Source organism: Ochotona curzoniae, unplaced genomic scaffold (genome assembly GCF_017591425.1).
Source record: "Ochotona curzoniae isolate NIBS_2020 unplaced genomic scaffold, NIBS_Ocur_1.0 contig_46, whole genome shotgun sequence".
In the NCBI taxonomy this organism is placed as follows: Eukaryota; Metazoa; Chordata; class Mammalia; order Lagomorpha; family Ochotonidae; genus Ochotona; species Ochotona curzoniae.
In genome coordinates, this window is record NW_024466340.1 from 956368 (window position 1) to 981412 (window position 25045).

The 25045-nt window shown below is 50.0% G+C and overlaps 2 protein-coding genes across 3 annotated transcripts in view; both read left to right on the forward strand.

Annotated features, from left to right (window-relative positions):
• Positions 1-3456, forward strand: part of VSIG10 (V-set and immunoglobulin domain containing 10) — a 29195-nt gene extending 25739 nt beyond the window's left edge. The window contains exon 9 of the mRNA XM_040986918.1: positions 754-3456. Within this exon, the coding sequence (XP_040842852.1) occupies positions 754-806 (53 nt within the window). The 3' untranslated portion in view covers positions 807-3456. The remainder of the gene's footprint in view (positions 1-753) is intronic.
• Positions 3457-5352: 1896 nt separating this feature from the next.
• Positions 5353-24520, forward strand: WSB2 (WD repeat and SOCS box containing 2). 2 transcript variants are annotated; one of them, XM_040986920.1, is made up of 9 exons: positions 5353-5535; positions 11718-11886; positions 17121-17365; positions 17491-17622; positions 20575-20675; positions 21944-22116; positions 22753-22863; positions 22963-23070; positions 23554-24520. In XM_040986920.1, the coding sequence occupies exons 1-9, from the start codon at positions 5514-5516 to the stop codon at positions 23714-23716; spliced, it is 1224 nt and encodes a 407-aa protein (XP_040842854.1). In that variant the 5' UTR covers positions 5353-5513; the 3' UTR covers positions 23717-24520. The 2 variants fall into 2 exon arrangements, with proteins under 2 accessions (XP_040842854.1, XP_040842853.1); XM_040986919.1 differs by having other exon boundaries at positions 5444-5535; positions 20554-20675.
• The last annotated feature ends 525 nt before the right edge of the window (positions 24521-25045 follow it).

Below are 25045 nucleotides of genomic sequence, written 5' to 3' on the forward strand. Positions count from 1 at the left end.
CTCAATATACATAACCTTTGTTTCATGTATTACTTAGAATATTGTGCAAAATTCCCTTCAGGCTCTGGGAATAAACAAATGAAATTCATGTTTAGACTTGGGTCCCATCCCTAGAATATCATATTATGTACATGTAAATATCCCCCCTCCAAAAACCCTTTGAAGCCTGAAACACTTCTGGGTTGGATAGTGGATAGTGAACCAGTGTTGACTACAAATCCTCAAATCAAATTGGCAAATGTTTACCAAGGGCCTCACTTGGGAAAGGCATAGTTTTAATTTTTTGGTCTGATAGATAACCCAGTTAGGATGAACAGATTGACATGTATGTTGAGGATTGAATCAAGAAGCAGGATTCAACCAGCACCTTTGATGGAGCTGCACAGGATGTCAAGGAGGGGGGTTTGGTGAAGTGCCTGGTGCTCAGTTCAGGAGAAGCTTTATGGCAGAGGGCAGATGGGACGCTGGTCTTCAAGGACATTCCAGGTGGAATAAGCAGAAGGGAGGAAGGAAATTCAAGGTGGAATAAGCAGAAGGGAGCTTTGCAGGTTGGGGCATGGGCCAGAAGCGTAAAGGATGGAAGAGTGGCCAGCATATCTGGAGGACATGGAATGAAGAGACCCCAAAGACAGGGCCTACCTACACAGGGAGCCCATCCTTTTCTCTGGAAGCTGATTCCATGGCTCACCAGAGGACTGTAAATCACCCTCTGTTGAGATCACTCAGAGGTGGGTCTGTTCTGCTCACACACAGATGACGTCAGTGAGCTGCCAAGTGACGTTCAGGAAGAAGACAGACCAGTCTGAAGAAGAGCATTATCATTCACCGTTATATTCTCCGGAAGCAAGACTGAAGAGTTCTTGACTTGTTCTCCTGCCTGGGAGCTTGCATTAGTAAGTTCACGTCTCTCTGCAAACTGGACAAGACACACACACAAACACCTTTCCTTCCATTTTTAAACAAAAATTGGTTTCCTAGGCTGTAAATTTTTCAGAGATGTTAAAAAGCATTGGGAAGAAGCCACGTGTATAGGAGAGATGCCACTTCTGCTGTACCTCCTGGCTGTACCAGGCTGACCTACTGTGACAAACACTGACTGGCCGGGGAAACATTTGGGCACTGGTGCCCTTTGCCACTATGAAAGGTTGGTAACTCAGCTTTGTCCAGCACAAAAGTTGAGCACCTTGGGTGTAGGTAAGGAAGTGTCCTTTATCACTGCTCAGGTAACCAGGCAAGTGTGAGCTGCCTGGGCGAGGTGAGGCCTGAGCCTACCTACTGATTCCCCGCAGCGTGGCGTCAGGAACCACCAGCTCAAACCTGGGCCCTGCTCCTTTTGTGTTCCGTGGGCTGGTCTCACTGACCCCTCCCCAGGCCTCGGCTTCTTTCTCTGTGGAACAGATGAACTCATACCCACCTTCCAGGCAGGTGGTGAGGACAGATGAGGGCAGTTTGCCTGTTCAGGTGCCTAGTTGGTGCTCAATGGACGTTATGCGTCTTCTCTGCCTTCCCTCAGGGTAGAGGGAACAGTGTGCACTGTGAGTTGCAAGTGGCTGCCAGGGCTGCCAATCGGGGCATGATCAGAGCACGCCTTCGCGATCTCTGTTTTCCCTGGAGACACAAATCTTTTCAAGAGGCAGGGCCTGACAGGTGCCTTTCCTTGGAACCTCACGTGTTTCAGAGCAAAGCCTCCCAGGTGTTGTGCCTGGGAGTAGCCCGCAGTCTTTCCCGTTCCTTGTCCCTGCTGTTGCTGTCAATGAAAGCAGCATGTATGTTTTGTAAGAACTCCTTAGACCAAGTCAGTCCGTCTGGACTCAGTTGCTCTTAGGAATGGAAACAGGGAAGACCTGTTTTCCTTCCTACTTCCTAAAGACTTGATGAGGATACACAGATCATTGACACCAAGTTTCAAATGAAAATAATGGATGAGTTTGGACTGCTGATGCTTCTATCACATCCTTGTGCAGTTGATGTTTTTTTTTTTTTTCCTTATTTTTATTTTTTACTTGCATCCAAATCTCTGTCCAAAGTCAGGGACCTCACAAGGGTGCAATAGATGTGTGCTAAACCTGAAAAGTTGACTTGAATTTGCACTCTTTACTGTTATATAGCCTGCCCCAGTGGGCAAGACCTAGGGCTCGAAGAACTTCCTTCCTTTCAGTATTTGGCACTGGGATTCCAAAATTGAGAAGCTGGTTAAAGTAACCCCCCCGCCCCCCTGCAGGTATGACTGAAGGGACAAAACTGAGCAAATCACTCAAAGTGGGCCCTGTGCCCATCTCAGGAGCTGGCTGCAATTTCTACTCCTCAGGAATAGCTGTCAAGTACAACTGTGCTTGACCAGGGCTTAGCCTGCCTTGTAGCACCTGGGGGATTCAATGGGTCTAAACAGTGAAAGTCAGTGCCATTTCAGATGGCTTCAAAAGTCACTGAAGATTAAGCCGGTCTCACCTCGCTTCTTTAGGCTTTAAAAGCCTGACTTCTTGAATTTAAGCATCTGCTCTTCAGAGGCAAGAGGTTTAAGAGGAAAAACAAAAAACAAAACAAAACAACAACAACAAAAAAACAACCAAAGGAGTGGGGGTAAGAATTCCTAGGAATGCAGAAAATGTGTTGCAAAATCCCTAGGATGCCTTTTCCAACCTCCTCTTGCACACAACATGATGATGGGAAATATTGGAAAGTTTTTCAGTTAGCAAGTGGGAACTTCAAGGACCCGGTGCCAATTATTACAAACCCTTGACCAACTGAGCTGTGGCTTCTGTCACTTCTATCCCAGCCCTGTGTGCACATTTATATGCTGGCCAGTTAAGAGCACAGGGACTAGAGGACTTCAGATTTTAAGGAGTTTTTAAGAATTAGGTTTTTTTCCACCCCCTCCCTTAAGATGAGCCATGCCCAAGTCTACAAGCATGTTTGATAGCGGGTCACAGACTTTGTATGGCAAAGTCCAAGTTGTTAAATTGTACTTCAAAAATATCTTATCTGCATGTGTTATTAACTCTGAGACCATGAGATCTTATCAGAACCAGGAAAATAAAGACTTGAGGGTTACTGCAATGACATTGCTTTTCCTTGAAACTTAGAGGACATTAGCGAAGGACCTCAGTCCCCATGTGGCTTTGAGAGTAGTCCCCATTCTCACAAGCCCATATAAATACATACAGGTCCTATAACTGCAGCAGGAAAATATGCATGATGGGAAATTTCCATAACCTGTGCACTGAGGCTTGGAATATCATCCTTGCTGGGTAACATTTATTCTGATGCAATAAGTGCCAACCAATATTCCCACCATGGGACTGGCCAGAAACTACTGCAAAGAAAAATAAACAGATCTCTCTGCACTATATACATTTTAATATTTGGTGGAAGAAGGCTGGGTGAAAATAAAATGTTCTGGGGTTATAACATGGACTTTTTTAAAAAGAAAAAGATTATGAAATAAAGTTATTTTTAAATAAATTCTTCAGTGACCTTGATTTAGAATTGATTGGTGAATGGGAAGATTTGGGAAAATATTTCTCACTCCTCTCCAGAGTTTTTCACTGGGTTTCCTAACATTGGCAATAATACTGTCCCTTTTGCCATTGTATTCATTTCCATGACTTGTTCATGCTAAAACGAATGCAGAGAGGTAGGCATTGTGCTGTGTGTGGCCAGAGACCACTTGGATACCCACAGACCAGTACCCAAAGTTTAAGTCCTGGCTCCTCTGCTTTTGACCCAGCTCCCAGTAATGCACCCTAGGAGGCAGCAGGCAATGGCTCCAGTGCTGGGGTTCCTTACCACCCAAATGGGACTGCCAGACTGAGGGCTGGCTCAGCCCCCTGGCTGCTATGGGCATTCCAAGGTTGAGTCAACAGATCAAAGATCTCTGTTTCTCTGCCTTTCAAGTAGATGAAAATAAGGCTTAAAAGAGGACTTGAAGACACCAGAAATTCCGGGGAACGGGAGAGACAGCAACTGCAGACGGAGGAGAAAACAGAAAAGGGGAAAAAAAAAAAAAGGAACAGGACAGTAGATGAACTGAAAGCAGGTGAGAAAAGGCAGGGAGTAGGGTGGCAGAAGTAGGCCTCAAAGCCCTCAACAGTTGGGGTGATCTGGGAGATAAATGGGAATCAGGGGAAGCCCAACAAGGGCTGAGGACAGGCCCCGAGCCAGTGGGGTGAGCAAGGACCTCACAGGCTTCTTTTTTCCAATGGGGAAAAAAATGTCCAGAGGAAAATAGGACACGCCAGTCAGAACTGGTAGGGAAAAAATGAATAGTCAGAGAGTGGGGATGCAAAAAGGCACAAACCAGGTAAGTGCAGGTGTAATCCTGGTGGCCAGAGGCCAAGAGGGGCACCGGAAAGGGGGGGGGCGGGGCGGGCAGCAGGTGACTGGAGGAGGGGAATGGCTCCGAGATAAGATGGAGGCACATAAGACAAGAGCTTGGCCAAGATACAAAACGTCAAGATGGAGTGAACACGAGAAACTGAGGTTACACCAAGGTACCACCACCACCAGTAGTTCTGGTGAAGCAACAAAAATAGGTTAAATTAAAAATGGGACACAGCCGTGATCGGGAGGCAGGGTGCAGGTGGAGGGAAACGGGGAGGGGTTTGGCAGGGAAGAGAGCTAGAAGGCTGGCTGGAAGCCCTCAGGGGGAACAGCAAGCAAAGGAAGGGGTGCAATCTAAGGGGGACTCCAATGAGCTGGGCCCCCTGAAATACCTTCACCCCACTCCTGCTGCTTGCCAGGCCCCGGACAACTGGTAAACATTGCTTTTTCAGGGCAGCCCAGCAGTTATGTTGAGGGGTCTGCGGGGGTGGATGGGAGAGTCCGTATCTTTTCCTTCGCCCCTATTTCCACCCAGAACTCGCCCCACCTCCGCTTCCCACTCAGTCCTCCCCTCCCCCCACCCGCCCGTTCTCCCCCAGGCCGTGAATTCTCCCATCTTTACCTGGCACCCACCCCTTCGTTCCCGCCCTTTTCCCTTCAGCCTTACTCTTCCACTGCTGGTTTTCTCCCAACCTTGGTCTCCCCACCCCGCTCCACTCGTGCACCTCCATCCCCTCAGCCCCGCCGCCCCGTTTTTTGCCCATCCTGATCCCTCACCACCCGAACGTCCCAGAACCCGGCTCCCCCACCCCATTTTCTCCTCAGTCCCCCAACCTCCACCTAGGTCTTTCCCAGCCCGTGTACTCTCCCCACCCCGTTTCCCCTCAGTCTCCCGCGTTTCCTCCTCAGCACTTCCCTTCTCTTCGGTTCCTTTCCCGGGGGGTCCCCGCGTCACCCTCCCCGCGGTCCCCTCAGTCCCGCCCCCGGCGCCCCGCCCCCTGCGCGTCCCCGCCCGCGCCGCCGCCATGTGACGGGAAGCAGCTGATGGCCTCTCCGGGCGGCGGTGGCGGCGGCGGCGGCGGCGGCGGGCGCGGCAGCGGCGGGGCCGGGGCCGGGGCGGGCGGCGCGGGGGCGGCATGAGGGCCCGCGGCTCGGGGGGCTGAGGCGCCGGCCGCCTGCCGCGGGGGCCGCGCATGTCCTCCATGGAGGCCGGAGGTGAGTGTGGCGGGGACGCGCCCGCCGAGGCCCGCGCTCCCCGGGAGCGGGAGGTGACCCCGGGGCGGGCGTGGGGGCGGGGCGCGGCGGGCGCCGGCTGGGGCGGGCGCAGCGGAGGCGGCGGCGGCGGCGGCGGTGGCGGTGGTGGCAGCCGCGGGCGCTGCCGGCGTCCAGCTTTGTTTCACTTTCGCCGTCAGCGGCTGCCACCCGGGCTCCCGCCGCGACGGGACCGGGCGGGGGACGGGGCTTGGCACCCATGGGGATGGTGGCGGGGGAAGAGGGGAGGCTGGCCGATCTGGGCTGTCCTTACCTGTATCTGAGTGTGGGGACGCCCTAACAGGACCAGCCCCGAGGGAGTGGGTGCCCGAGTGGCAGGGGACGCACTGGCCGGTTCGGTTGAGACTCCGCTCTCTGCCCACGTTAGGAGCCGTGTGGTCATCGCGGATGAGCTATGTGTTGTCTACAAGGTGGGGTTAACAGTTGGCAGCCTGAGTGGAAGCTTCCTGAGCTTGCCTGTCCAGGAGAATGGGGTCTGGATCCCTGCGAAAGACAGCGTCTCCCAGTTCCCGGGAAGTGGATACCTGTGCAGGGAGGCAGGCTTAGGACACCCTGCGGGGGGGGGGGGGCGGGACATGAAGCTCTGCCCCATCTTTGTTCCCAGCAGTCACCACCCGAAATCCTTGAGAAAGTCGGAAGGTTCGAGGTCAGGAGTTCTCCCACGTAGCAGCTGGGGTCTCCCCAACTACTGAGAGAGAAGGGTGTATTTGTAATGCAAATAGGCCCCTGGGTTCCCCTTTAGACCTCACCTGTAGGAAAATTGCCTGGGTAGATTTGGGTTTTTTTCTGGGGAGTCCATACTCTTCAATAGAGAATTCTCAGGAGGGATTTGTCCCGTACCCGCTTTGTTACCACTCTCTTGCTGTTGGGTGTGGGTGGGTTGAAATCAGGGTATTCCCTGGGGTGGTGTCCCTTTTTCATTTAGGAAATGACATTCTTTGTTTGCTGGAGGGAGGCTTTTAGTGAAAGCTGTTCCCATCTAGATAAGGGCTTTCTTGTCAGCAGTGTGTACCCACAGAATTCTGTGGAAATGTCTTCTGTTCTGCAGGAGCTTAGGTGGATCACTTTATAGCTTCCGTGCTGACTTCCGTTTGATTCGCTAGAGTGACATGCGAAAGCACTGTGTGGTCTTTGTAAAGGGTCTGTTTCCAATTCTAGTTTTTCCCTTGTGATTGACAGCTGTGTTTTGGGGATGTGGGCAGAAGTGGTGAGAGTTGCCAAGCTACTATAAGATGGGGGAGGAGGGGCAGAGACTTTCATGTCCTTTTCAAACTGAATACAACTCATTGTAAAGGAATTACAATGGGTTACAGTAAAATCTTTGGAATAGTGGTTAGGGTTCCTTTATTCATTCAGCAAATATTTATTTATTGAGTGTCTACTATGTGCCAGGCACCCTCTAGGCCAGCGCTGGCCAATAGAAATGTGATATGAGCCATGTGCATCATTTAGAATGTTCTGTCAGGCCCGTCAAATTCAAAAATAAAAGGAAACTAGATTTAAATTGTATCTTTCAGTCCAACTTAGCTAAAATAGTTATTTCAGTTATCACCAAGAACTGATTACAATACTTTGTGAGACTGTTGAGCTGAGTCTTGGAAATCTGGTGTGTATTTCATATTAACAGCCCCTTTCAGTTGGGGCTTGATGTGTTTTAAGGGCTCAGGAAGCCCGAGCACCCGGTGCTGACTGGATTCACTACAGCAGCTCAGTAGCAGCCAACAAACCGGATCCCGAGCGCGGGGGAGTAGTACGTACCTTAAAACAACAAATAAGTCCCCCCCACACCCCAAAATAAAAAACCAACCCTCTGAGAACGCCTGGCTCCTCTCTTCTGCTTCTGCCAGCGCAGGCTCCGAGCCAAGCCGGGCTCACGGGAGTGGTCATTAGGCTCCAACCACCCATGTGGGAGACGGCGTTGTCTTCCTGCCCTTGGATTTGCACTTCAGCCCCAGCCCAGCCTAAGCCTAAGGGATTCAGGGAGTGAACTGGTGGGCAGGGTGGTGGGGAGGGGGCTACCAAACTATCTCTTCCTCTGTCTCTGTAATAAATAAACTGAAAGAAAAAATTTTTGGTGATTATAAAGAAGATGAAATGATTGAAAGTGACTAAGCCACTGTAGGTAGTGAGGACAGGAAGGTGCCCGAGAGGACGTCAGGAGCTCTGGGCCTTGATAATGGGGCAGCAAAGAGCTGTAGCTGACATGAAGGTCCTGTGACAGAAAGATGAGAACGGGCTCAGAGCCATCTTCTCCATTGTGACACTGACAGCCCCTCCTAGTGGTAAATATCTTCCCTTCCCAGTCTGGTTATCCCAACACATGCCCAACACAAACCCTTATTAGGGGATGGGATGGAGTGTAGTAGGTCAAAGGTTACAGAAGTTGAGTTGGACCGGAAGAGTGAGATCTAGAGGCCTGTGGCACAGCATGGTGACTGTAGTTAATAAATAACAACATAGAGTTGCCTGTTGTTGAGAGTCCCTTTTCAATGTTCTCACCACAAAAAAATCCCAAACATGTGGGTGTTGCATATGTTAATGAGCTTGGTTGAGCCATTCCACACTTGACACAAGTGTAAAAGCATATACTCCATACTATTTTGGTCCAAGAAAATCCTGATCCTTGTTTTTTATTTTTTTCATCGGCAAGGGCCCACACTGGTACAGTCCCAGACTGAAGCCGGATGCCCCAGGCTCCATCTGATTCCTTCTGAAATTCTGTACTAATGATGGCTTTTCTAGCAGCCAGACTTTAGTCTGAGTGCAGACTCCAAGAGATGGGAGTCATGGGTTTCTGCACCTTAAATAGCCGAGACAAAGATCCCTAAAGGACAGAAATAGAGTGGGAAGTCCGGGCAGAAGGGCTTCATGAGATGTGTCTGACATGAACCTCCTCGTAGTTTAAGGGACTTGATTTCCTTTTTAGGGGAAGAGGTGTAACATGTATTTATTCAACAAATATTTACTGGCTGCATAATCACACACGTGGGAGAAAAGCTGTCTTTTGAGTGAGACCTCAGGGAGGAGAAGGCACCAGCTGTAGGGAGGCATCCAGGCCGAATGCCTTAGTTCCTGAGGTTGGAACTAAAATGAGCACAGCCGGGGCTGGGGGAGCTGGCAGGCCCAGTGTGTACAAGCTGGTGACAGAGAAAACAGCTCAGGTGGGCAAGACAAAGGCAGGAGCCAGGTGAGAGTTTAGGTTCTATTCTCAGAGTGGTTGAAGCTGATCACTTGGAGGTGAGGGGCCAGAGTGGACAGGAGGAGAACATGAACATGGGGAAGACTGCCTCACGGGGCGGGGTAGGGAGGGAGATGATGTTGCCATGGTGACGGGTAGATGCTGCGCTGTCCGGAGCGTGTGATGGCCGGCAGTTGTGGATAGGTTTGGTTTGGGAGGTAAAGAGAAGAGAAATGACAGGCGATTCCCTTAATGTAGAATACAGCCCCCTGGTGTCAAATGGTTGTGTCTGTTGAGAGAGTGAACCCAGCGTGAATTCTACCAGAATGAAATAAAGGAGATTTTCATACAGGTCAAGTGAAAGCGTGTCCCCAGAGCAGTTAGTGTCATTCAGGATTTGCTTCCATGTGTTTCAGCGCCAACCCTAGTGCCATTTGGGGCCAGATAAGTGTTTGTGGTGAGCTGTTCTGCGTGCTGCAGGAGGGTGTTAAGTAGGATTCCTGACCTCCACGCAGCTAGGTGCTGCTAGCAGCCCACCCCCAGGCCTGGGCACTGCCAGTGTCCCTCTAGGGGCATATCACCTGCTGGGGACTCCTTGGGTTACATGAGGGAGACATGAGCAGATTAGGGCCCGTGTTACCACAGGACAGTATCCAGAGATAGCTGCCTCACATTCGGAGAGGTTCTGGATTTAAGAGACAAAATGACTTTTCTTATCATGCAAGGGTTCCCATCCCGTGGAGATGCTTATTATGCAGTCACGTGATCGCATAAATGAGATGATCACACACTTAGAGGTTTCTGGGAGGAACCGTCTGCATCTACACAAATACCAATTTAGGGAGATTAATATATTGAAATGTACAGACAGAATTTCTAGAAATGAGTATTTTCTTTACAAAGGCTTGATGAGATTTACTAGAACTCTGCTTGGAACTTCAGCAACATCAGTTTTTTTAAAAATTTATTGTGACTTGAAAGGCAGAGTTAACAGAGACAGAGAGAGAGCTCCTCCCTCTGGCTGCTGGTTCACTCCCTAAAAGGCTGGGCCAGGCTGAAGCCTGGAGCTTCTGGATCCCCCGTGTGGTTACAGGGAGCCAAGCACTTGGGTCATCTTCATTAACAGGGGACTAGATCAGAAGTGGAATAGTCGGTACTTGAACTGACACCCCTAGGGCATGCTGGCATTCCAGGTGGTGACATTACCCCATTATTCCATACAACCAGCCGCACACCTATTTCATCAAACAAAATACACTTTCACCTTGAATCATTCATATGCCAGGAAAGTGTATGCCTGCACAGCTACAACTTGACCATCTGTTTCATTGAATCCACAGTCATGTAGATTATATGATGTGTCACCAGGAAAAACTATTAACCATTGAAGTATGCAAAGCCATCACTTGTAAGATGCACCCTAATACCAACAGTGTCAAAAATAAAGCAGCCATATAAAGATGTTTCTTTTAAATATGTGACCTTTCTTTTATATATGTAAATATATAAAGTTATTCAAAGTAGTACCTATTAGTTAACAGCAGTAAAAGGGTCAGTCTGGAATTGCTCAGGATAACATAAACATGTTAGGAAGCGACATCATCCATGGTGGAAGCCACTTTTTAAAAGTTTGTTTATTTTTACTGGAAAAGCAGATTTACAGAGAAGAGGAGAGACAGAGAAGATCTTCTGTCCACTGATTCACTCTCCAAGTGGTCAGAGCTGAGCTGATTCAAAGCCGGGAGCCAGGAACTTCTTCTGGATCTCCCCCACATGGGTACAGGACCGTTCTTGACTGCTTTCCCAGGCTATAAGCAGGAGTCCAATAGGCAGAAGGACATGAACCGGCACCCATATGGGATCCTGGCACTTGTAAGGTGAAGACTGTTCCCACTAGGCTACTGCACTGGGCCCAGAAGCTGCTTTTATATTAGTGTGCGACTGTTGGTTGGTTGTTGAGACTCTTCGTTTGGAATAGAGGATTGAGCTGCCATTTTTGGTCCAAAGTGTTAATCCAGTGCCCGCTTTTGCAAGGTTCTTGCTAGGCACTGGGAGAGACTAAAGTCATCCTGGTGTCGGAAGAAGGGTGCTTAAATGCTGGTTCCAGGAGAGAGCATAGAGATGGTGAGACTGTCCATGAGCTCCCTGGGCCATGTCCAGGAGATGCGGGTTTGGAGATGGCACGCAGGAGGATGTGATGGACAGGAGACTGGAGACCCACGGCTCAGGCACATGGGGTGGGCGAAAGGCCTGGTCAGTGGCTTGCGCAGGTGGCAGGCAGCATGGAATGCCTTTGAAAAATGTGCATGATCATGTGTTTCAGCTTTTGCAGGGTTTCCAGAGACAGGAAAAATGGTTCAGGAGACTGTGTCAAAGATTAGGGCAAGATAAGTTGGCACAGAGAGGGGGTGGGGGTTGCAGAGTGCTAATGAGCAGGTCTGAGAGAGGAGGGTGAGGGCAGACCCCTGGGTGCCTTGTTGGAAGGGAGTGCCCAGGTCCTGGAGAGGGAGATGCCGCCGAGGTTCAGGTTCAGGTTCGCCTCCGCGTACCCGGCTCTCCATTGCAAGCTCTACTGTCGGGGCATAAATGCATGGCAAAGCCTGGCCCTTTTGCAGTGGTCTAGCACACTTCTCTCCCTCTCTCCCCCCCAACTAGCATAGTCCAAACTTGTTGACTGTCCATGTTCTTCCTGTCCAGGCCTTTATGGCGTAAAGGAGGCTCCCACTTACTGAGTTTACCCGCACAAAGGTTACTCCTGAGTCATGGTTAACCAGCAGTGAGGAGCACTTAGGACTGAGTAACCGCGGTGGAATGTGGCCAGTGGCTCCCTTCACTGCCCAGGTCATTTAAATTTCAACTCCTTGCCGGATTCTGTGGTCTTTGCGTGGGGAAGGCAGGGTGGTCTGGAGGGAGTGTGGCTCATGAAGTATGCTGTCTCCCGCCCCAGAGGAGCCGCTGCTGCTGGCTGAACTCAAGCCCGGGCGCCCCCACCAATTTGATTGGAAGTCGAGCTGTGAAACCTGGAGCGTCGCCTTCTCCCCGGATGGCTCCTGGTTCGCCTGGTCCCAAGGACACTGCATTGTCAAGCTGATCCCCTGGCCCCTGGAGGAGCACTTGTGAGTACTGTGTGTCCGCAGAGCACGGCCGTTTGCATGACCCCTGCAGTTTTCCCATTCGAGGGCAAGACAGCCCATCCCCCCACAAAGAAAGCCTGTGTGCCTGAGCCGGTACCTCCCACCCACACCCTGTCCAGCTCTAGGCACCTGCTTACCTTCCTTTCTCTCTTGTTCTGGGTATTCTGTAGTGATGGAATCATAGACCGTGAACCCTTGGGGATTCGATTCTCACCTCGCAGTGTGTTTTCAGTTTGTCCAGGTTGTGGCATGGAGCAGCCATGTGTGATCACGTGTGTAGCTGCCCAGTTGTTACATGTTGGTGGGTTGGAAGGCCCTGGTGTTGCTCTCGCCTTCTGGCTATTGTGGGTAGCACTGCCATGAACACACATGTATATGTTGGCGAGTATACATCGTCTTCAAGGGAAGAAGCATTGGGCGATTTTCCGAAGTAGTGGCACCATTTGGCAGGCCCTCCAGCAGCATGCTCAGGTTTGGTCCCGCACGCCCTTCCAGCACGTGCCATTGCAGTGTTTGTCTTGTTGATGAGGGTGCAACCATGCTCCTGTGCGTGAAGTGGTGTTGTGTCATTTTCTGCTGGCCCCAGCTCACATGTTTGGTGGCTCTTGACCTGCTTTGCAGTAATGTCAGTCCGTATCCTTTGTGCATTTTGAAAGTTGATTGTTTTTGTTATCGGTCTAGTTCAGATTCTGACACCAGGGTTTTTCTTTCTTTGATAAGGTCGGGTCCCAGTATCTGAGTGCTGCCCTCCCAGCCAGCCGACCCAGCATCAGTATCTTCTCATTTGTCCCAGGGCAACTTTATGTCAGCATTTATGTATTCAGTCAACACGTGTGGCAGATCTTCTTTGCCCAAAACTGAGCTAAGAGCTGAGAGTCCTGAAAGAAGTCAGTGTGGCCCTGAGGGCATGTGTTTGGGGCATGTCTTACAAACAGTGTGGTTGTTTTGAGCTCTTTGTAAATTCAGCCTGAGCCCTGTTGCCTTGATAACAGCTTGCTGAGCTGGGTGCTTTGCAATTGCTGGGATTGGAGGGTGTAACACTGTAAAGTTGGCGTTTAGTCTTGGTTCCCATTTCCTGGCACTCCTGCAGTCCTGAGTCTCCGAAGTGAGCTGTGACTTTTCTGTGTTGCCATAGAGTTGGCTGATGGCTGGCAGTCACTGGGGAGCTGCAGGATGGGGGCTGGTGACTGGACAGTCAGGAGTAGAGGGTTGGGACTTCTGAGGACAGTGTCCTGGGAAGGGAAAAATGGGCTGAAGGTTAGGTCAGTAGCCAGTGGCCGGAAGTTGACTCGACTGCCATGCTGTGTGACGTGAGACCGGTGAAGCAGGTGTTTGGGTAGTTGAGCGCTTGGCGTTTCCTGAAGGCTGCTCGTCCCAGGGGCGGAGGGAGGGCACACCCCTTCCTTCCCTGCTCACTTGGGGAGTGAGTCTCTTACCTGGTGGTTCTGTCGCATCCTTGGTAGTAAACGGGTGAGGAGAGGCAAAGGTCCTCCTGAGTTCTGTGAGCCACTCCTTCTGGGAACTGGTTTACTGCTGTGGGATTACAGGTAAGGCAGCATGGCCTGCGCGGTGAGGAGAGGGCGCTCCCAGGGCCCGAACCCCCGTCCTGTGACGTCTGAAGCGTCACACTGGAGATGGGTTCCAGCCGACAGAGTCAGTTGCTTGCTTAATGTGTGAGGAAACCCCCAACATGTTTGGGGGAAAACTGAGTTTGGTTTTGTCCTGTGTCGTCAGAAGGAAGACTTTGGGGTAAAATCCATGAAGGACTTACCAGCCCTTCTCTCTGCTGTCAGGAACATCAGAAAGGAGTTTTCGGCATTCACTGGTTTTTGTCATGAAACTGATTATTAGTAGTGACAAAAAAAAAAAAAATCAGAGCTAGTTTAACATGTAGGGATGAGAAAGGCTATTTCAGGAAATGCTCTCATTCCCGTATGGTGCTTTTACAGCCATCGGAGACTGCTGCATGTGTACTCAAACTTTTCAGTTCCTTCTCCAGTCACTGTAATGGTCACGCCAAAGCCAGTCATTGGTTATTGAGTTTCTAAATATGAGGGTCCCTATCTCATATCTAGGCTTTAGTTTGATATATGTTTTGAGATGAAATGGATTTTCTAAAGCATCAAGTGGAACAATCTGGTTTCATATATACAGATATATATACACAGATACATATATGTACTTACACATATATACAGATATGTGTATATGTACACACATAGACATATATCGCTATAGATAAATATGTATATGCATAGGTTTAAAAGTATACAAAAGTACAACTATCCTTTTTTTTTTACGATTTATTTATTTTTATTGCAAAGTCATATACAGAGAGAAAGATCTTCCATCCGATGATTCACTCCCCAAGTGACCGCAATGGCTGGTGCTGCTCTGATGCGAAGCTGGGAGCCAGGAGCTCTTCTGGGTCTCCCACATGGGTGCAGGTTCCCAAGGCTTTGGACCATCCTCTGCTGCTTTCCCAGGTCACCAGCAGGGAGCTGTATGGGAAATGGGACCATCGGGATTAGAACTGGCACATATATGGGATCCCGGCGTGTTCAAGGCAAGGACTTTAACCACTAGGCCACCGCACTGGGCCCACAATTATCTTTTGACTCAATTTTTGTAACTTCAAGGAACTGATACCTTCAAATCCTTCATGAGGAGGAAAGCATTTCTGCTCTTGTTACGATTGTGACAGATTTAAAACAAAACAAACAAACAAAAAACCTGTAAAGTAATGCTTTCTCTGTTGAGAAACATTGAGATTAACCACATAGTTGTTCTACTTTTAGAAATAAAAAGTTGGAAAGTTTAGTTTCCGTGAAGCCGAGTTCAGCCAGTGAAATCTGCCTTCCCCGACTACCACCTCCCACGTAATTCACCTTTGATTCATTAGCCAACTTGGAAACTGAGCATTTGTTGATTGCTACACTTGGGGCTAGGATACCTGACATGAAGGTTTTTTTCAATTGTTTAAGGTTTATTAATTTATCTGAAAGAATCACTTCTTGGCCCTTGGCTAACAAATGTAATTTATCTGAAAGAGTTATAGAGAGTGAGGGAGAGATCTAGCTACTGTTTTGCCAAAAGAGGCATGACAGGGCCAGGCCGAGGTTGGGAGCTTTGTCCGGGTCTCCCAGGGGGTGGCAGGGGCCCCAGTGCTTGAGTCATCCTCTGCTCTGGACACAAACTGGCACCTCATGTGGGATGCCGATTCCATCTGTGGGGGCGGCTTTACCCACTGCGCCACCACGCTAGCGCCAAGGTTTGAGTTCTAGTTCCATTTCTGCCCCAGCCTTGGACTCAGGAATGCTAGTGACCCTCTCCCTAAAATGGAGATTGTGTCACAGCTACGCACCACGTAATAGTGTTTTGGTTAGTGAAAAGCCACACGTGGGATCATTTTCCCCATGAGATTATATCCCAGGGACATTGTCTGTCCTCCGGTAGTGTAAGTACAATCTGACTACTTTTAGATTCCATGTTCTCACAACCACAAGTGCTAACTAAGTGAGGTGAAGGATATGTGGATTAGCTTGGTTTAACCATTTCATAATGTAGACATGTATCAAAACATGGTTTTCATCATAATCCGTTAATACATTTCATTTTGGGGGCTGGTGCCATGGGTAGTAGGCAAACTTGCCGGCTGTGACACTGGCATCCCATGTGGGTGTTCGTATCCTGGCTACTCCACTTGCGATCGAGCTCCCTATTGATATCCTGGGAAAGCAGCGGAAGATGACCCAAGTCTGGAGGCCCGGAGACCCGGAGAAGCTCCTGGCTGCTCTGACTGTCGTGGCTGTCTGGGCAGTGAACTAGAGAATGAAATATCTCTCTGTCTCTCTTTCTGTGACTCTATGTTTCAAATAAAAATGAAATAAATGTATACATGTGTATATGTATATATATATATATACACACATATATTATCTTTAAATATATATCCATAAAATATATATACACATACATATATGCTATATATAAATTATATGTGTGTGTGTATAATTTTTACTTGTCAGGTATACCTTAAAAAAATTGACAAACCCAGGGTTTGTTGAAAGAGCAAAGGCAGACTGCCGGCCTGGGCAGAGTCTGACCGCCTGGGATTTAGACTGGCAGAAAGCTTTAGTTCCTTCCCACTGATTTTCCAGGTGAGCTTGGTTAAAATTCTTTAATATGTTTTACACACGATTGACATAAATGTGATTTACTCACAACCTTGCAGGGGCACACCGACTCCATGGCCAAGTCCAGCTATGGGTGTGCCGTGTGTAAGGTTTCTCATGGAACCAATCCGAATGTGCCCCCAGGTCCAGCTGTCTTGTCACCTGTCTGTTGGGTTTGCTGCACAGCTGTCAACCGTCAGGGTCAGGTTCTGTACGACAATGCCACTGTGACGCATAGGGCAGACAGCGAACTCGGCGCTCAACAGGCCGGAACCCACACCTGCTTGTGCCCCTGTGACTTGGCATAGCCATGGGTAGGCAGGGCCTTGTGTCTTAGGGACGAGGCCACCTCAAGGGCGATGGAAGAGAGTCTGGCTGAGAGGTGTTTGGGGCAGTGCACTCTGGAATGTTTCTGTGGTTTCTTTGCCCTGTGGATGTCCGCGCTCATCGGCGCCCCTGCTGGGTGTACGTCAGGGAGAGAGCTGTACACCTGTGCGAGAGCTTTGTTCGTTGGAAGCTAGGGAGTGAAGAGGGAAGTCAATACTTACCAGATGGACTAGAGCAGCTCGAAAGGGGGTTGTGTCCCAGTGCTTCAGTGTATCTGAGCTGGAGGCCAGGGGTTCATACCATGCAGCCCATGGGTTTTCAGGCTCCACACACTGTCCTCGTTCCAGACCCATGGGCTGAGTGTACCTGCTTTCTCACAGGAAAAGCCCAATGCATCTTTTCTTTCCATGCGCTGAAGCCCGAGGGAACTCCCTGAGCAAGCCTGCTGCTCCCTGGAGTGTCTGTGATCTAGTTCCGCACGCGGCAGGTCACCCTGTAGTGGCAGGTCACCCAGTGGCAGAGTTGCTGCAAAGGGGAGGGGTCTCTTTGTTCACCTGAAATTTTAAAAGAGCCAGAAAGAAAAGTCCCATGAGAATCTGCCTCAGGCCAAAGTGCTTCTAGAACTTTCAAGTCTTTCTTAAGATGTCCCAGGATGAAAAGTTGGTTAATTGGATAGCAATTTTAAACTCATCCAGAGATCTCTACTTCCTCCAGCATCCCTAAAGGATTTGAAGCCAAAAGCCGAAGTAGCAAAAATGACCCAAAAGGACGAGGCAGCCCGAAGGAGAAGACGCTGGACTGTGGTCAGATTGTCTGGGGTTTGGCCTTCAGCCCGTGGCCTTCCCCACCCAGTAGGAAGCTCTGGGCGCGCCACCATCCCCCAGTGCCAGATGTGTCTTGCCTGATTCTTGCCACGGGACTCAACGATGGGCAGATCAAGATTTGGGAGGTCCAGACAGGTAGGTCCTTCCTGGCTGGCACGAAGTCCTGGGAGGCTGGAGCCATTTCCGACTGATACCACACCCCGACTCCCCGCTTCCCCTCCCCGCCCAGCTCTGACCGTGCACTCCTGCCCCCACGCCAGGGCTCCTGCTTCTGAATCTCTCAGGCCACCAGGACGTCGTGAGGGACCTGAGCTTCACTCCCAGCGGCAGTTTGATCTTGGTCTCAGCATCGCGGGATAAGACTCTTCGCATCTGGGACCTGAATAAACACGGTATGGGGTTGAAGGCGCTATCTGGCATTTCCGGAATGGTTCCGTTTGTCCCCTTTCTCCACTCGGCCAATGTCATTTTTCTCTCTAACAGCGTTTCCCAGCCATATTTTCCCTGTTACCATCTTCTAAGGAGCACTGTTAGAGAAGCCCCTGCTCTCACACTCGTCCTGTACCAAAGACTGTCACGCAGTCCCCTGCTGTCTGCTGACGGGCCCCTCTGCAGGGGCCAAAACCTGCAGACACACCAGTCCCATGTAAAACATGGTGCCACATGTGCTCAGGACCCACACATGTCCCCCTCTGTGGCTTTAGAGCATCTGAGTTACCTCGGACTCCTGGTTCCATGTGAGTACTAGGTGAACAGTGGTTTGGTGGATACTGCGTGAGAATAAGGCCAGAACATGTCTGTGCGAGTTCTTCATAGACGCAGCTTTTGAAGATACTCATGGCTGGTTGCATCAGCAGATGTGGAACCCAGATAAGAAGGCCGATTCTCTGTTTATGCCCTGAAATGCATATCTGTGCTTTACACCTAAGAAATGTAAGATTTCTTACATTCACCAAAAACCAGTTTTTCATGCCCTTGGGGGTGACAGCCACCCAAGGTGGAAATATGTTATCTGGACACGTTTTCTCCTCCTTGGCACTGCCAACATTTGGGGCTGGATGATCTGTGTATTATAGGATGTTGAGCAGCATGTCTGGTCTCCTTAGCACCCATGGCACCTCTCCAAGTGGTGCCAGTTGTTTCATTGTTCAGAGTCACCCAGGGAGAGCCACTGGTTTGAAGAAGTCCCTGTTGGGTGCCTCTGTTGGAAGTAAGGGTTTCTTTGTGAGGTAGAACCTGGGACTAGAATGAGTTCTCTTAGGCCAGAGGGGTCTACCTTTATGGAATCCTGCCTTCTCCGGCTGCATAGAGGGAGTGGTGGCCCATTTAGGATGCCTATACGGGTCTGGTTTGGATCGGGAAGGTGACAGGAGGACTTGCCATTTCTGCTGCAAACGGGTGGGCTCAGGCTGCAGGGAATGGAAGTGGAGAGGCCGTGACAAAATATAGGGCTGGCCAAGACGTGCATTCATCACCACAATGTAGCAGGCCTCTTGCCTGGGCCATAACTGGCCAGCTCCCACAACCACAAGTGGGGACCACTGTCCTGCCCCCATGGTTGAGCCTGATAACATGTGGCTTCATTCTGTAATTTAATTTTTCGTATTTTCTTATTGGAAAGGCAGATATGCAGAGAGAAGGAGAGACAGAGAAAGAGCTTCTGTCCACTTGTACATTCCCCAAGTGGCAACGGCCAGAGTTAAGCTGATCCGGAGCCAGGAGCTTCTTTCAGGTCTCCCACGTGGGTGCAGGGTCCCAAGGTTCTGGGCCGTCCTTGACTAATTTCCCAGGCCACAAACAGGGAACCGGATGGGAAGTGGAGCAGCTGGGATATGAACCAGTGCCCATATGGAATCCCAGCTCAGGCAAGGATTTAGCCACTAGGCTCTCACGCCAGGGCCAACATGTAGCTTCTTACTCAGCTGCAGTCAGTGTAATTAATAAATCCCATAGACTGACTGGGCAGCTCCAGCAGCACCTAGCCATTGCTGACAGTCTGGAGGCTCAGGACGAGGTCCAGGAGCCTGGTGCTGTGGCTTCTGGCCCCAGGATGGCCATCTTCTCACCGTGTCCTCAGCTGGCACAAAAAGGCTTGCTCGTAGTCAGGACCATCCCCAGTGCCTTGTCAATGAGCGTCCAGAGGCAGGCAGACACCAGCTGTGGATGGGCCATGGAGTGACTTTGGGACCCACCTGCTGGTGGGAGGACCACAGAAGGTGACAGTGTACGCGGAATGGATGAGGCCAGTTACGACGGAGCTTTTCAGAGGAAAAGAGGGGAATCAAGTTGCATTCTCAGGTGCCTGACCCCCACCCACCCCACCCCACCTGGGTTGCCTTAATTTATTTAATTCTCACAGCATCTTAAGATTTGACACCTGAACAAACCATGATAAAAAAAAAAACCTGATTTATATACACATATAAAACACTGTATATGTAAATCAGTCTGCATGTACATGTAAGCTTCATCAGTTCATCTGTGTGACTGTGTCTGCTTATTGAAGCTTGTCTCTTGCTTGCTTGGCTCTTTGCTCCCCTGTTCTCTCTGTCTTTTCCCCGAGACGTCCTCATGTCTTCTCCGGGGACCCAGCGGCCCACGAGAGGAGCCCAGTGTGTGTCCTTGCGTCGTGATCCCTGTACAGCTATCGTCTTATGCCTGTTCACTGGGGTCATCAGCTCACAAAACACATCTTCTGTGTTTTTCTTTCTTCTTTGAGCTATTACCCCAAGAAACCCTTGGGGAAAAAAATCCATGGTGCTCATGCTGTCTGCATTTAGAGGCTGGGACGGGGAGGTCCCTGTTTCTTTGCTTATCCCCCTGTGGACGAGTATCTGGTTTGCTCAGAGGCCAAGACTCAAAGGGCAAGGGGAGCCAACCCGGCTTCAGTGCTGAGTAAGCAGTAGAGCCGGGATTCAAACCCAAACTGTGTGCTTACAGAGAATTCACCTCTTACCATCCCATGCCAGTGCGGGTCCTCGGAGGGGGACCACCACCTGCCCTGGGATATGTGGGAGAATGAAAACATTGTCTGAGTTGGAAAGGATACTTAGAGAACTTGGATATCTGTAAAGAACACTCTCTGCTACCAATGGGTGTGGGATCCTGTGTGCCTCCCATCCCACCATGGATGGCTGCCCATTTCCCAGTTAATAGATTCTAGGCACCTGCCTGACAGTTACTGTGCTGCTTCTTCCTTGCATTAAATAAGCGGGCCCCGGGGACCCCACTGATGGAGAGCCCATGGACATCCTAGGGTCGGGCTGCCCCTGGCCACCAGGTTTACGGCCTTCATGTCTTGCTGTTGGGAGTGTTTGGCTCAGGACTGCCTCTGTCTCTGCCAGGTAAACAGATTCAGGTGCTATCGGGCCACCTGCAGTGGGTTTACTGCTGTTCCATCTCCCCAGACTGCAGCATGCTGTGCTCCGCAGCTGGAGAGAAGTCGGTAAGTCGCCACCGACTCGTGCGGGTCCCGCCACTCCCTCCGCTACTATAGTCCCATGAGACACAGAGGTCTGGAGCAGTGGCCCTGAGAGAGAGAGAGATTGTGTGTGTGTGAACAAAGTGTCCTCAGAACGCATTAGTGAATTGGACCCCCCCAGAAGGCAGCGGGCTGTGGCCTCCTGTGCTGGTGTTGTAATGTGGGTTTGCAAGCAGCAAAGAACAGGTGTGGCAGGAAGGTAGGCCTCGCATCCATAGAGAGCCATTTCCCTCTACAGAGACAGGGATGCTTTTCTGTCTCTCACACACAGGAATCAGATTTGGACCCACCTATGGAACTCAATTTTCTTTCAATCATCTTCTAACTTAATGCATTGAAATAAGACTTCCAGTTTAAAAAATTGTCCTGAAATTCTGTTCTTAATTTTTTTTTCAAGTATTGGGAGCCCAGTTTGTTTGTGTTTGTGCTTTGTATTTGCATTGCTGTGACTGATGGGGAAGTTCCTGGTCAGTGTGGCCCAGGGCGTTAATCATGGATCTGAGGTCTGGGACTTGATGAGATTGTCCCTAAAGCAGGGGTGGGGGATGTCCAGCCCACCGGTCCTCTAAGGCTTGGGAACTCATTTGTTCTGGGCCTTCCAAAAGCAGCTGCACTTGAAATTTAGCAACCCTCTAGCGGACTGTATGGCCCTTGAATTATGCTGTAACTATCCTGATGGCCCCAGCAATAAGAAAGGCTGCCAACCCTGATAAAGGAAAAACAAAGTGGTTTTTTTTTTTTTTTTTTTTGTAAAATCGATTTTTTACTGACTCAGGTCTGAGGTGCTGAGCTAGGTCAGAAGTAGTCTTGGGGCAGATCCAGGTTTCTCTGAGCAAGGCGTGGGTATTACATGTCTCAGCAGGTGCCACTGCTTTGTGGGGTGGCCCTAGGGTTTACTTCCGACTCCTCTTTTTGGTTTTAAGACTTTGCTTGGCTTCAGTCTGTTGGCATGTACTCCCATTTGCAAACAAAGCCCAGGGGTTTCTGTGTTGCAGTTTTCATAGGCTCCAGCCGGGTTACTCTCCCTTCAAGTCAGCTCTTGGAGTGCACACACTGGTCTAGTGCCTCAAGAGGGCAGAGCCCTGGTCTTACAGAAAGCTGGATGAAAGAGCTGCAGATGCAGGGAGGGGCACGAGCGCCAGCATATCCAACCCAGGGGCCTTTGGCTCTGTCCGAGTCCAAGCTAAGCGCTTGGTCTGTGCCTCTCACCACACGCCTGTTCCTTCCCACAGGTCTTTCTCTGGAGCATGCGCTCCTACACCTTGATCCGGAAGCTAGAAGGTCACCAAAGCAGTGTTGTCTCCTGTGACTTCTCCCCGGACTCGGCCCTGCTTGTCACGGCTTCTTACGACACCAATGTGATCATGTGGGACCCGTACACCGGGGAGAGGCTGCGGTCACTCCAGTAAGGACTGACCCCTGTTGCGACTTCACCCTGAGGGATGGGTGCCAAGACGCCCACCTCAGCTCAGACAAGGCCCTGTTAGAGTCTGAACAGGCAAGGGCACAGCCCAAGTACAAAGGCACCAAGGGGCCTGTGTTAGTGTGGCATTGCCAGTTCAGCTGAGAGCTGCGTGTCTTTGCGCTCCTGCCTCAAGTTCACTGTTGTGAAACCTCCAAGTGACTCTTTGTTTCCATTTACTAATAACTGCAGTAACATGCTTTGAATGATGCTCTTACAGAAACCGTTACTTCCAAAATGAATGTTCATACTCTCACAGGCCCCATCTGCTTTTTCCTTTCCCTTTTTGTCGTTTTATGAAGCAAATAATAGGTTGTTCCATACTTGTCACCTACCTTCGCCTAAAAAAGACTTTGAGTAGTACTGTGAGGTTGAAGTGAGGTCTGACCTGGTTTGCATAAGGAAATGTTAGTGACCCCTCGTCATCCTCGCCCCAGGCCCTCCACACAGGGTCTCTTGGAGCCTTCTGAAATGTAGCCTTCTCTGGATGCTAGGGGTGAACCCATCACAGCCACAGCCCTTTGCCCCCACTGGGGAGAAGGGTGGCCATCGCATCAGCCCTGCTGTCTCTTTCCTCAGCCACACCCAGCTCGACCCTGCCGTGGACGACAGTGACGTCCACATGAGCTCCCTGCGATCTGTGTGCTTCTCTCCGGAAGGGCTGTACCTCGCCACGGTGGCAGATGACAGGTAACAGCGATGGCGCTGTCTGTGCCAAGTCATGGCCACAGTCCCCTTTGCACCCCTGCCATCAGCCTCGGTGTGACTGTCCCTTCGTTTCTTTTCCAGGCTCCTCAGGATCTGGGCACTGGAGCTGAAGACTCCGATCGCGTTTGCTCCCATGACCAATGGTCTCTGCTGCACCTTTTTCCCACATGGTGGAGTTATTGCCACAGGGTGCGTATCTACAAGCCACATACATGGAGTTGCAGTTTTTTAAGGAAAGAGAGCATCTCCAATTTTCTGCCTATGGGAAGGCTTTGTGGAAATCTAAGATGATGTAAAAAACTGAGTTACACTAGTTTGCCAAGATACTATGTCATTATTTACTTTTAAAATCTAACTTCAGCTTACAGATCCTGCTCCCAGCCAGGTGGGGCATGTCCACCAAGAAGCTTATACTAAGGTGAAACTGAGACCAACTTACAGGTGTTCACACCTATAGTGCAGTAGGGGCACCCTTCCCTCTTGCTTAGGAACTAGCAAGTTTTCGAGGGCAGTGCCCACAGAGGGAGTAGGATTTGCTCGAGTGCCTAACTTCAGCACTGCAACATTACGTCCATTTCCACCGTCAACTCTTACTACTTCAAGTCCAAGGTGAAACTTGATCATTATCACGGTGCAAGGTCTGTCTTAACACATGTGTTCGTTTCATTGCAGGACAAGAGACGGCCACGTCCAGTTCTGGACAGCTCCTAGAGTCCTCTCCTCACTGAAGCACTTGTGCCGGAAAGCCCTTCGAAGTTTCCTAACAACCTACCAAGTCCTAGCACTGCCAATCCCTAAGAAAATGAAAGAGTTCCTCACATACAGGACTTTTTAAGCAACACTCCATGTCTTGTTTCCTCTAATGGCATCCATCTTCCCGGCAAAGAAGTATCTGGAATGACAGTCACATGAGTGTCCTAGGATTAGAGTAGAATTGCTTAGGGCTTGGGCAAAGAATGTAGCAGCAACGTTTGCAGCGAACCCATCATGAGCCTCTCTCTCCATGGCGTGTCAGTCGTTAAAGAGGAAGACATTTCAGCCCTATGGCAACAGAGCCTTACCTTTAGTCTTTGGTCATCTTATGAACAGCTAGTTGTTTTGATTCTAAGTGCGGTTACTGGTGGTGTTTTGAAGATAGGTTGGTTCCTGAGCCTGCCCTCAGCGGTGGAGGGGTTCACACCGCTTGCCCGGGGAGGGCTGGCCTCCACCTGGGACCCATCAGCCTGTGTTTGGAGGCAGTGGGAGCGTAGCTTCTGATTCTCTTGTGGGTGTGGTCAGCATTGCTATGACATTGGCCTTCCTGGGGCTCCCCTCTGACCTGCCCGATGAGCTTGTCTTGGAGCTATTTAGCTTAACTAAATTCCTGGTGAAATCGGAGATCAGAGACAGCATTCCAGACTCTCTCAGACACTATGGCTTTTTTTTTTTTTTTTCTTTTTAAACAATGGTATGCATGTGCAGGGGGTGACAAATGTGTGTCAGATTATCCAAGGACAACATATCCCTGAACTGCATGACTGTTTCGACAGCTCCTGAGGTGTCGGTTGGTCGCATCCTATTTATTTGTCTTTTCCCAACAGATGTTAAGGTACAACTGTGTTTTCCTCCATGGTATCTAAAAACCAGAATACTTAACACAGAGATGTGTCTTCATTGTGTGAAAAGCGGGTGTCTTGGTCTCTTCGGTAGCAGCACCTGGCCGTTTTGCCAGACCTCCCAGGATTCATCAGCCAGTGTCAGCTCCAGCCCCCTCAGGGGCGCTCCTTCAGAGCTCATGATCTGTAGGTCCCTCATCAAGATACCTCATCCAAAGTCTGCCTCAGGGAAAAGTAACATATCTTAAGTTATTAGGTAAGCCAAGGGCAGCACCTGACTCTGGCCTTCTTGATCAGCATTTCATGGCTGTTGGGCAGGAAGGGGAACCTTCTCCACTACTGCAGACACTGCTGCAGAAAAGCCATTTCCCAAGGGGCCTGTCCTGGGGGATGGGGGGAAAAGTTAAAAGCTTGTCTGCCTCTTTGTTCCATCTATTTCCTTTTTTTTTTTTCTTAAAAAAAAACTAGTAGTACAACTGCTGGGAGTGGACTGGCCAACTGGCTCCCTTTTCTGGGTATTTTGAAGTAATCACACAGCCCAGAATGGGAGGCACTCACACAAAGAGGAA

What these genes read in the sequence shown, in the direction of transcription:
- WSB2 (XM_040986919.1), top strand. Translation starts at nt 5,514, where the DNA reads ATGTCCTCCATGGAGGCCGGAG. An exon ending in CCGCAGCTGGAGAGAAGTCG is followed by an intron (nt 20,676 to 21,943) that starts GTAAGTCGCCAC and finishes TCCTTCCCACAG; the next exon opens with GTCTTTCTCTGGAGCATGCG. An exon ending in GAGAGGCTGCGGTCACTCCA is followed by an intron (nt 22,117 to 22,752) that starts GTAAGGACTGAC and finishes CTCTTTCCTCAG; the next exon opens with CCACACCCAGCTCGACCCTG.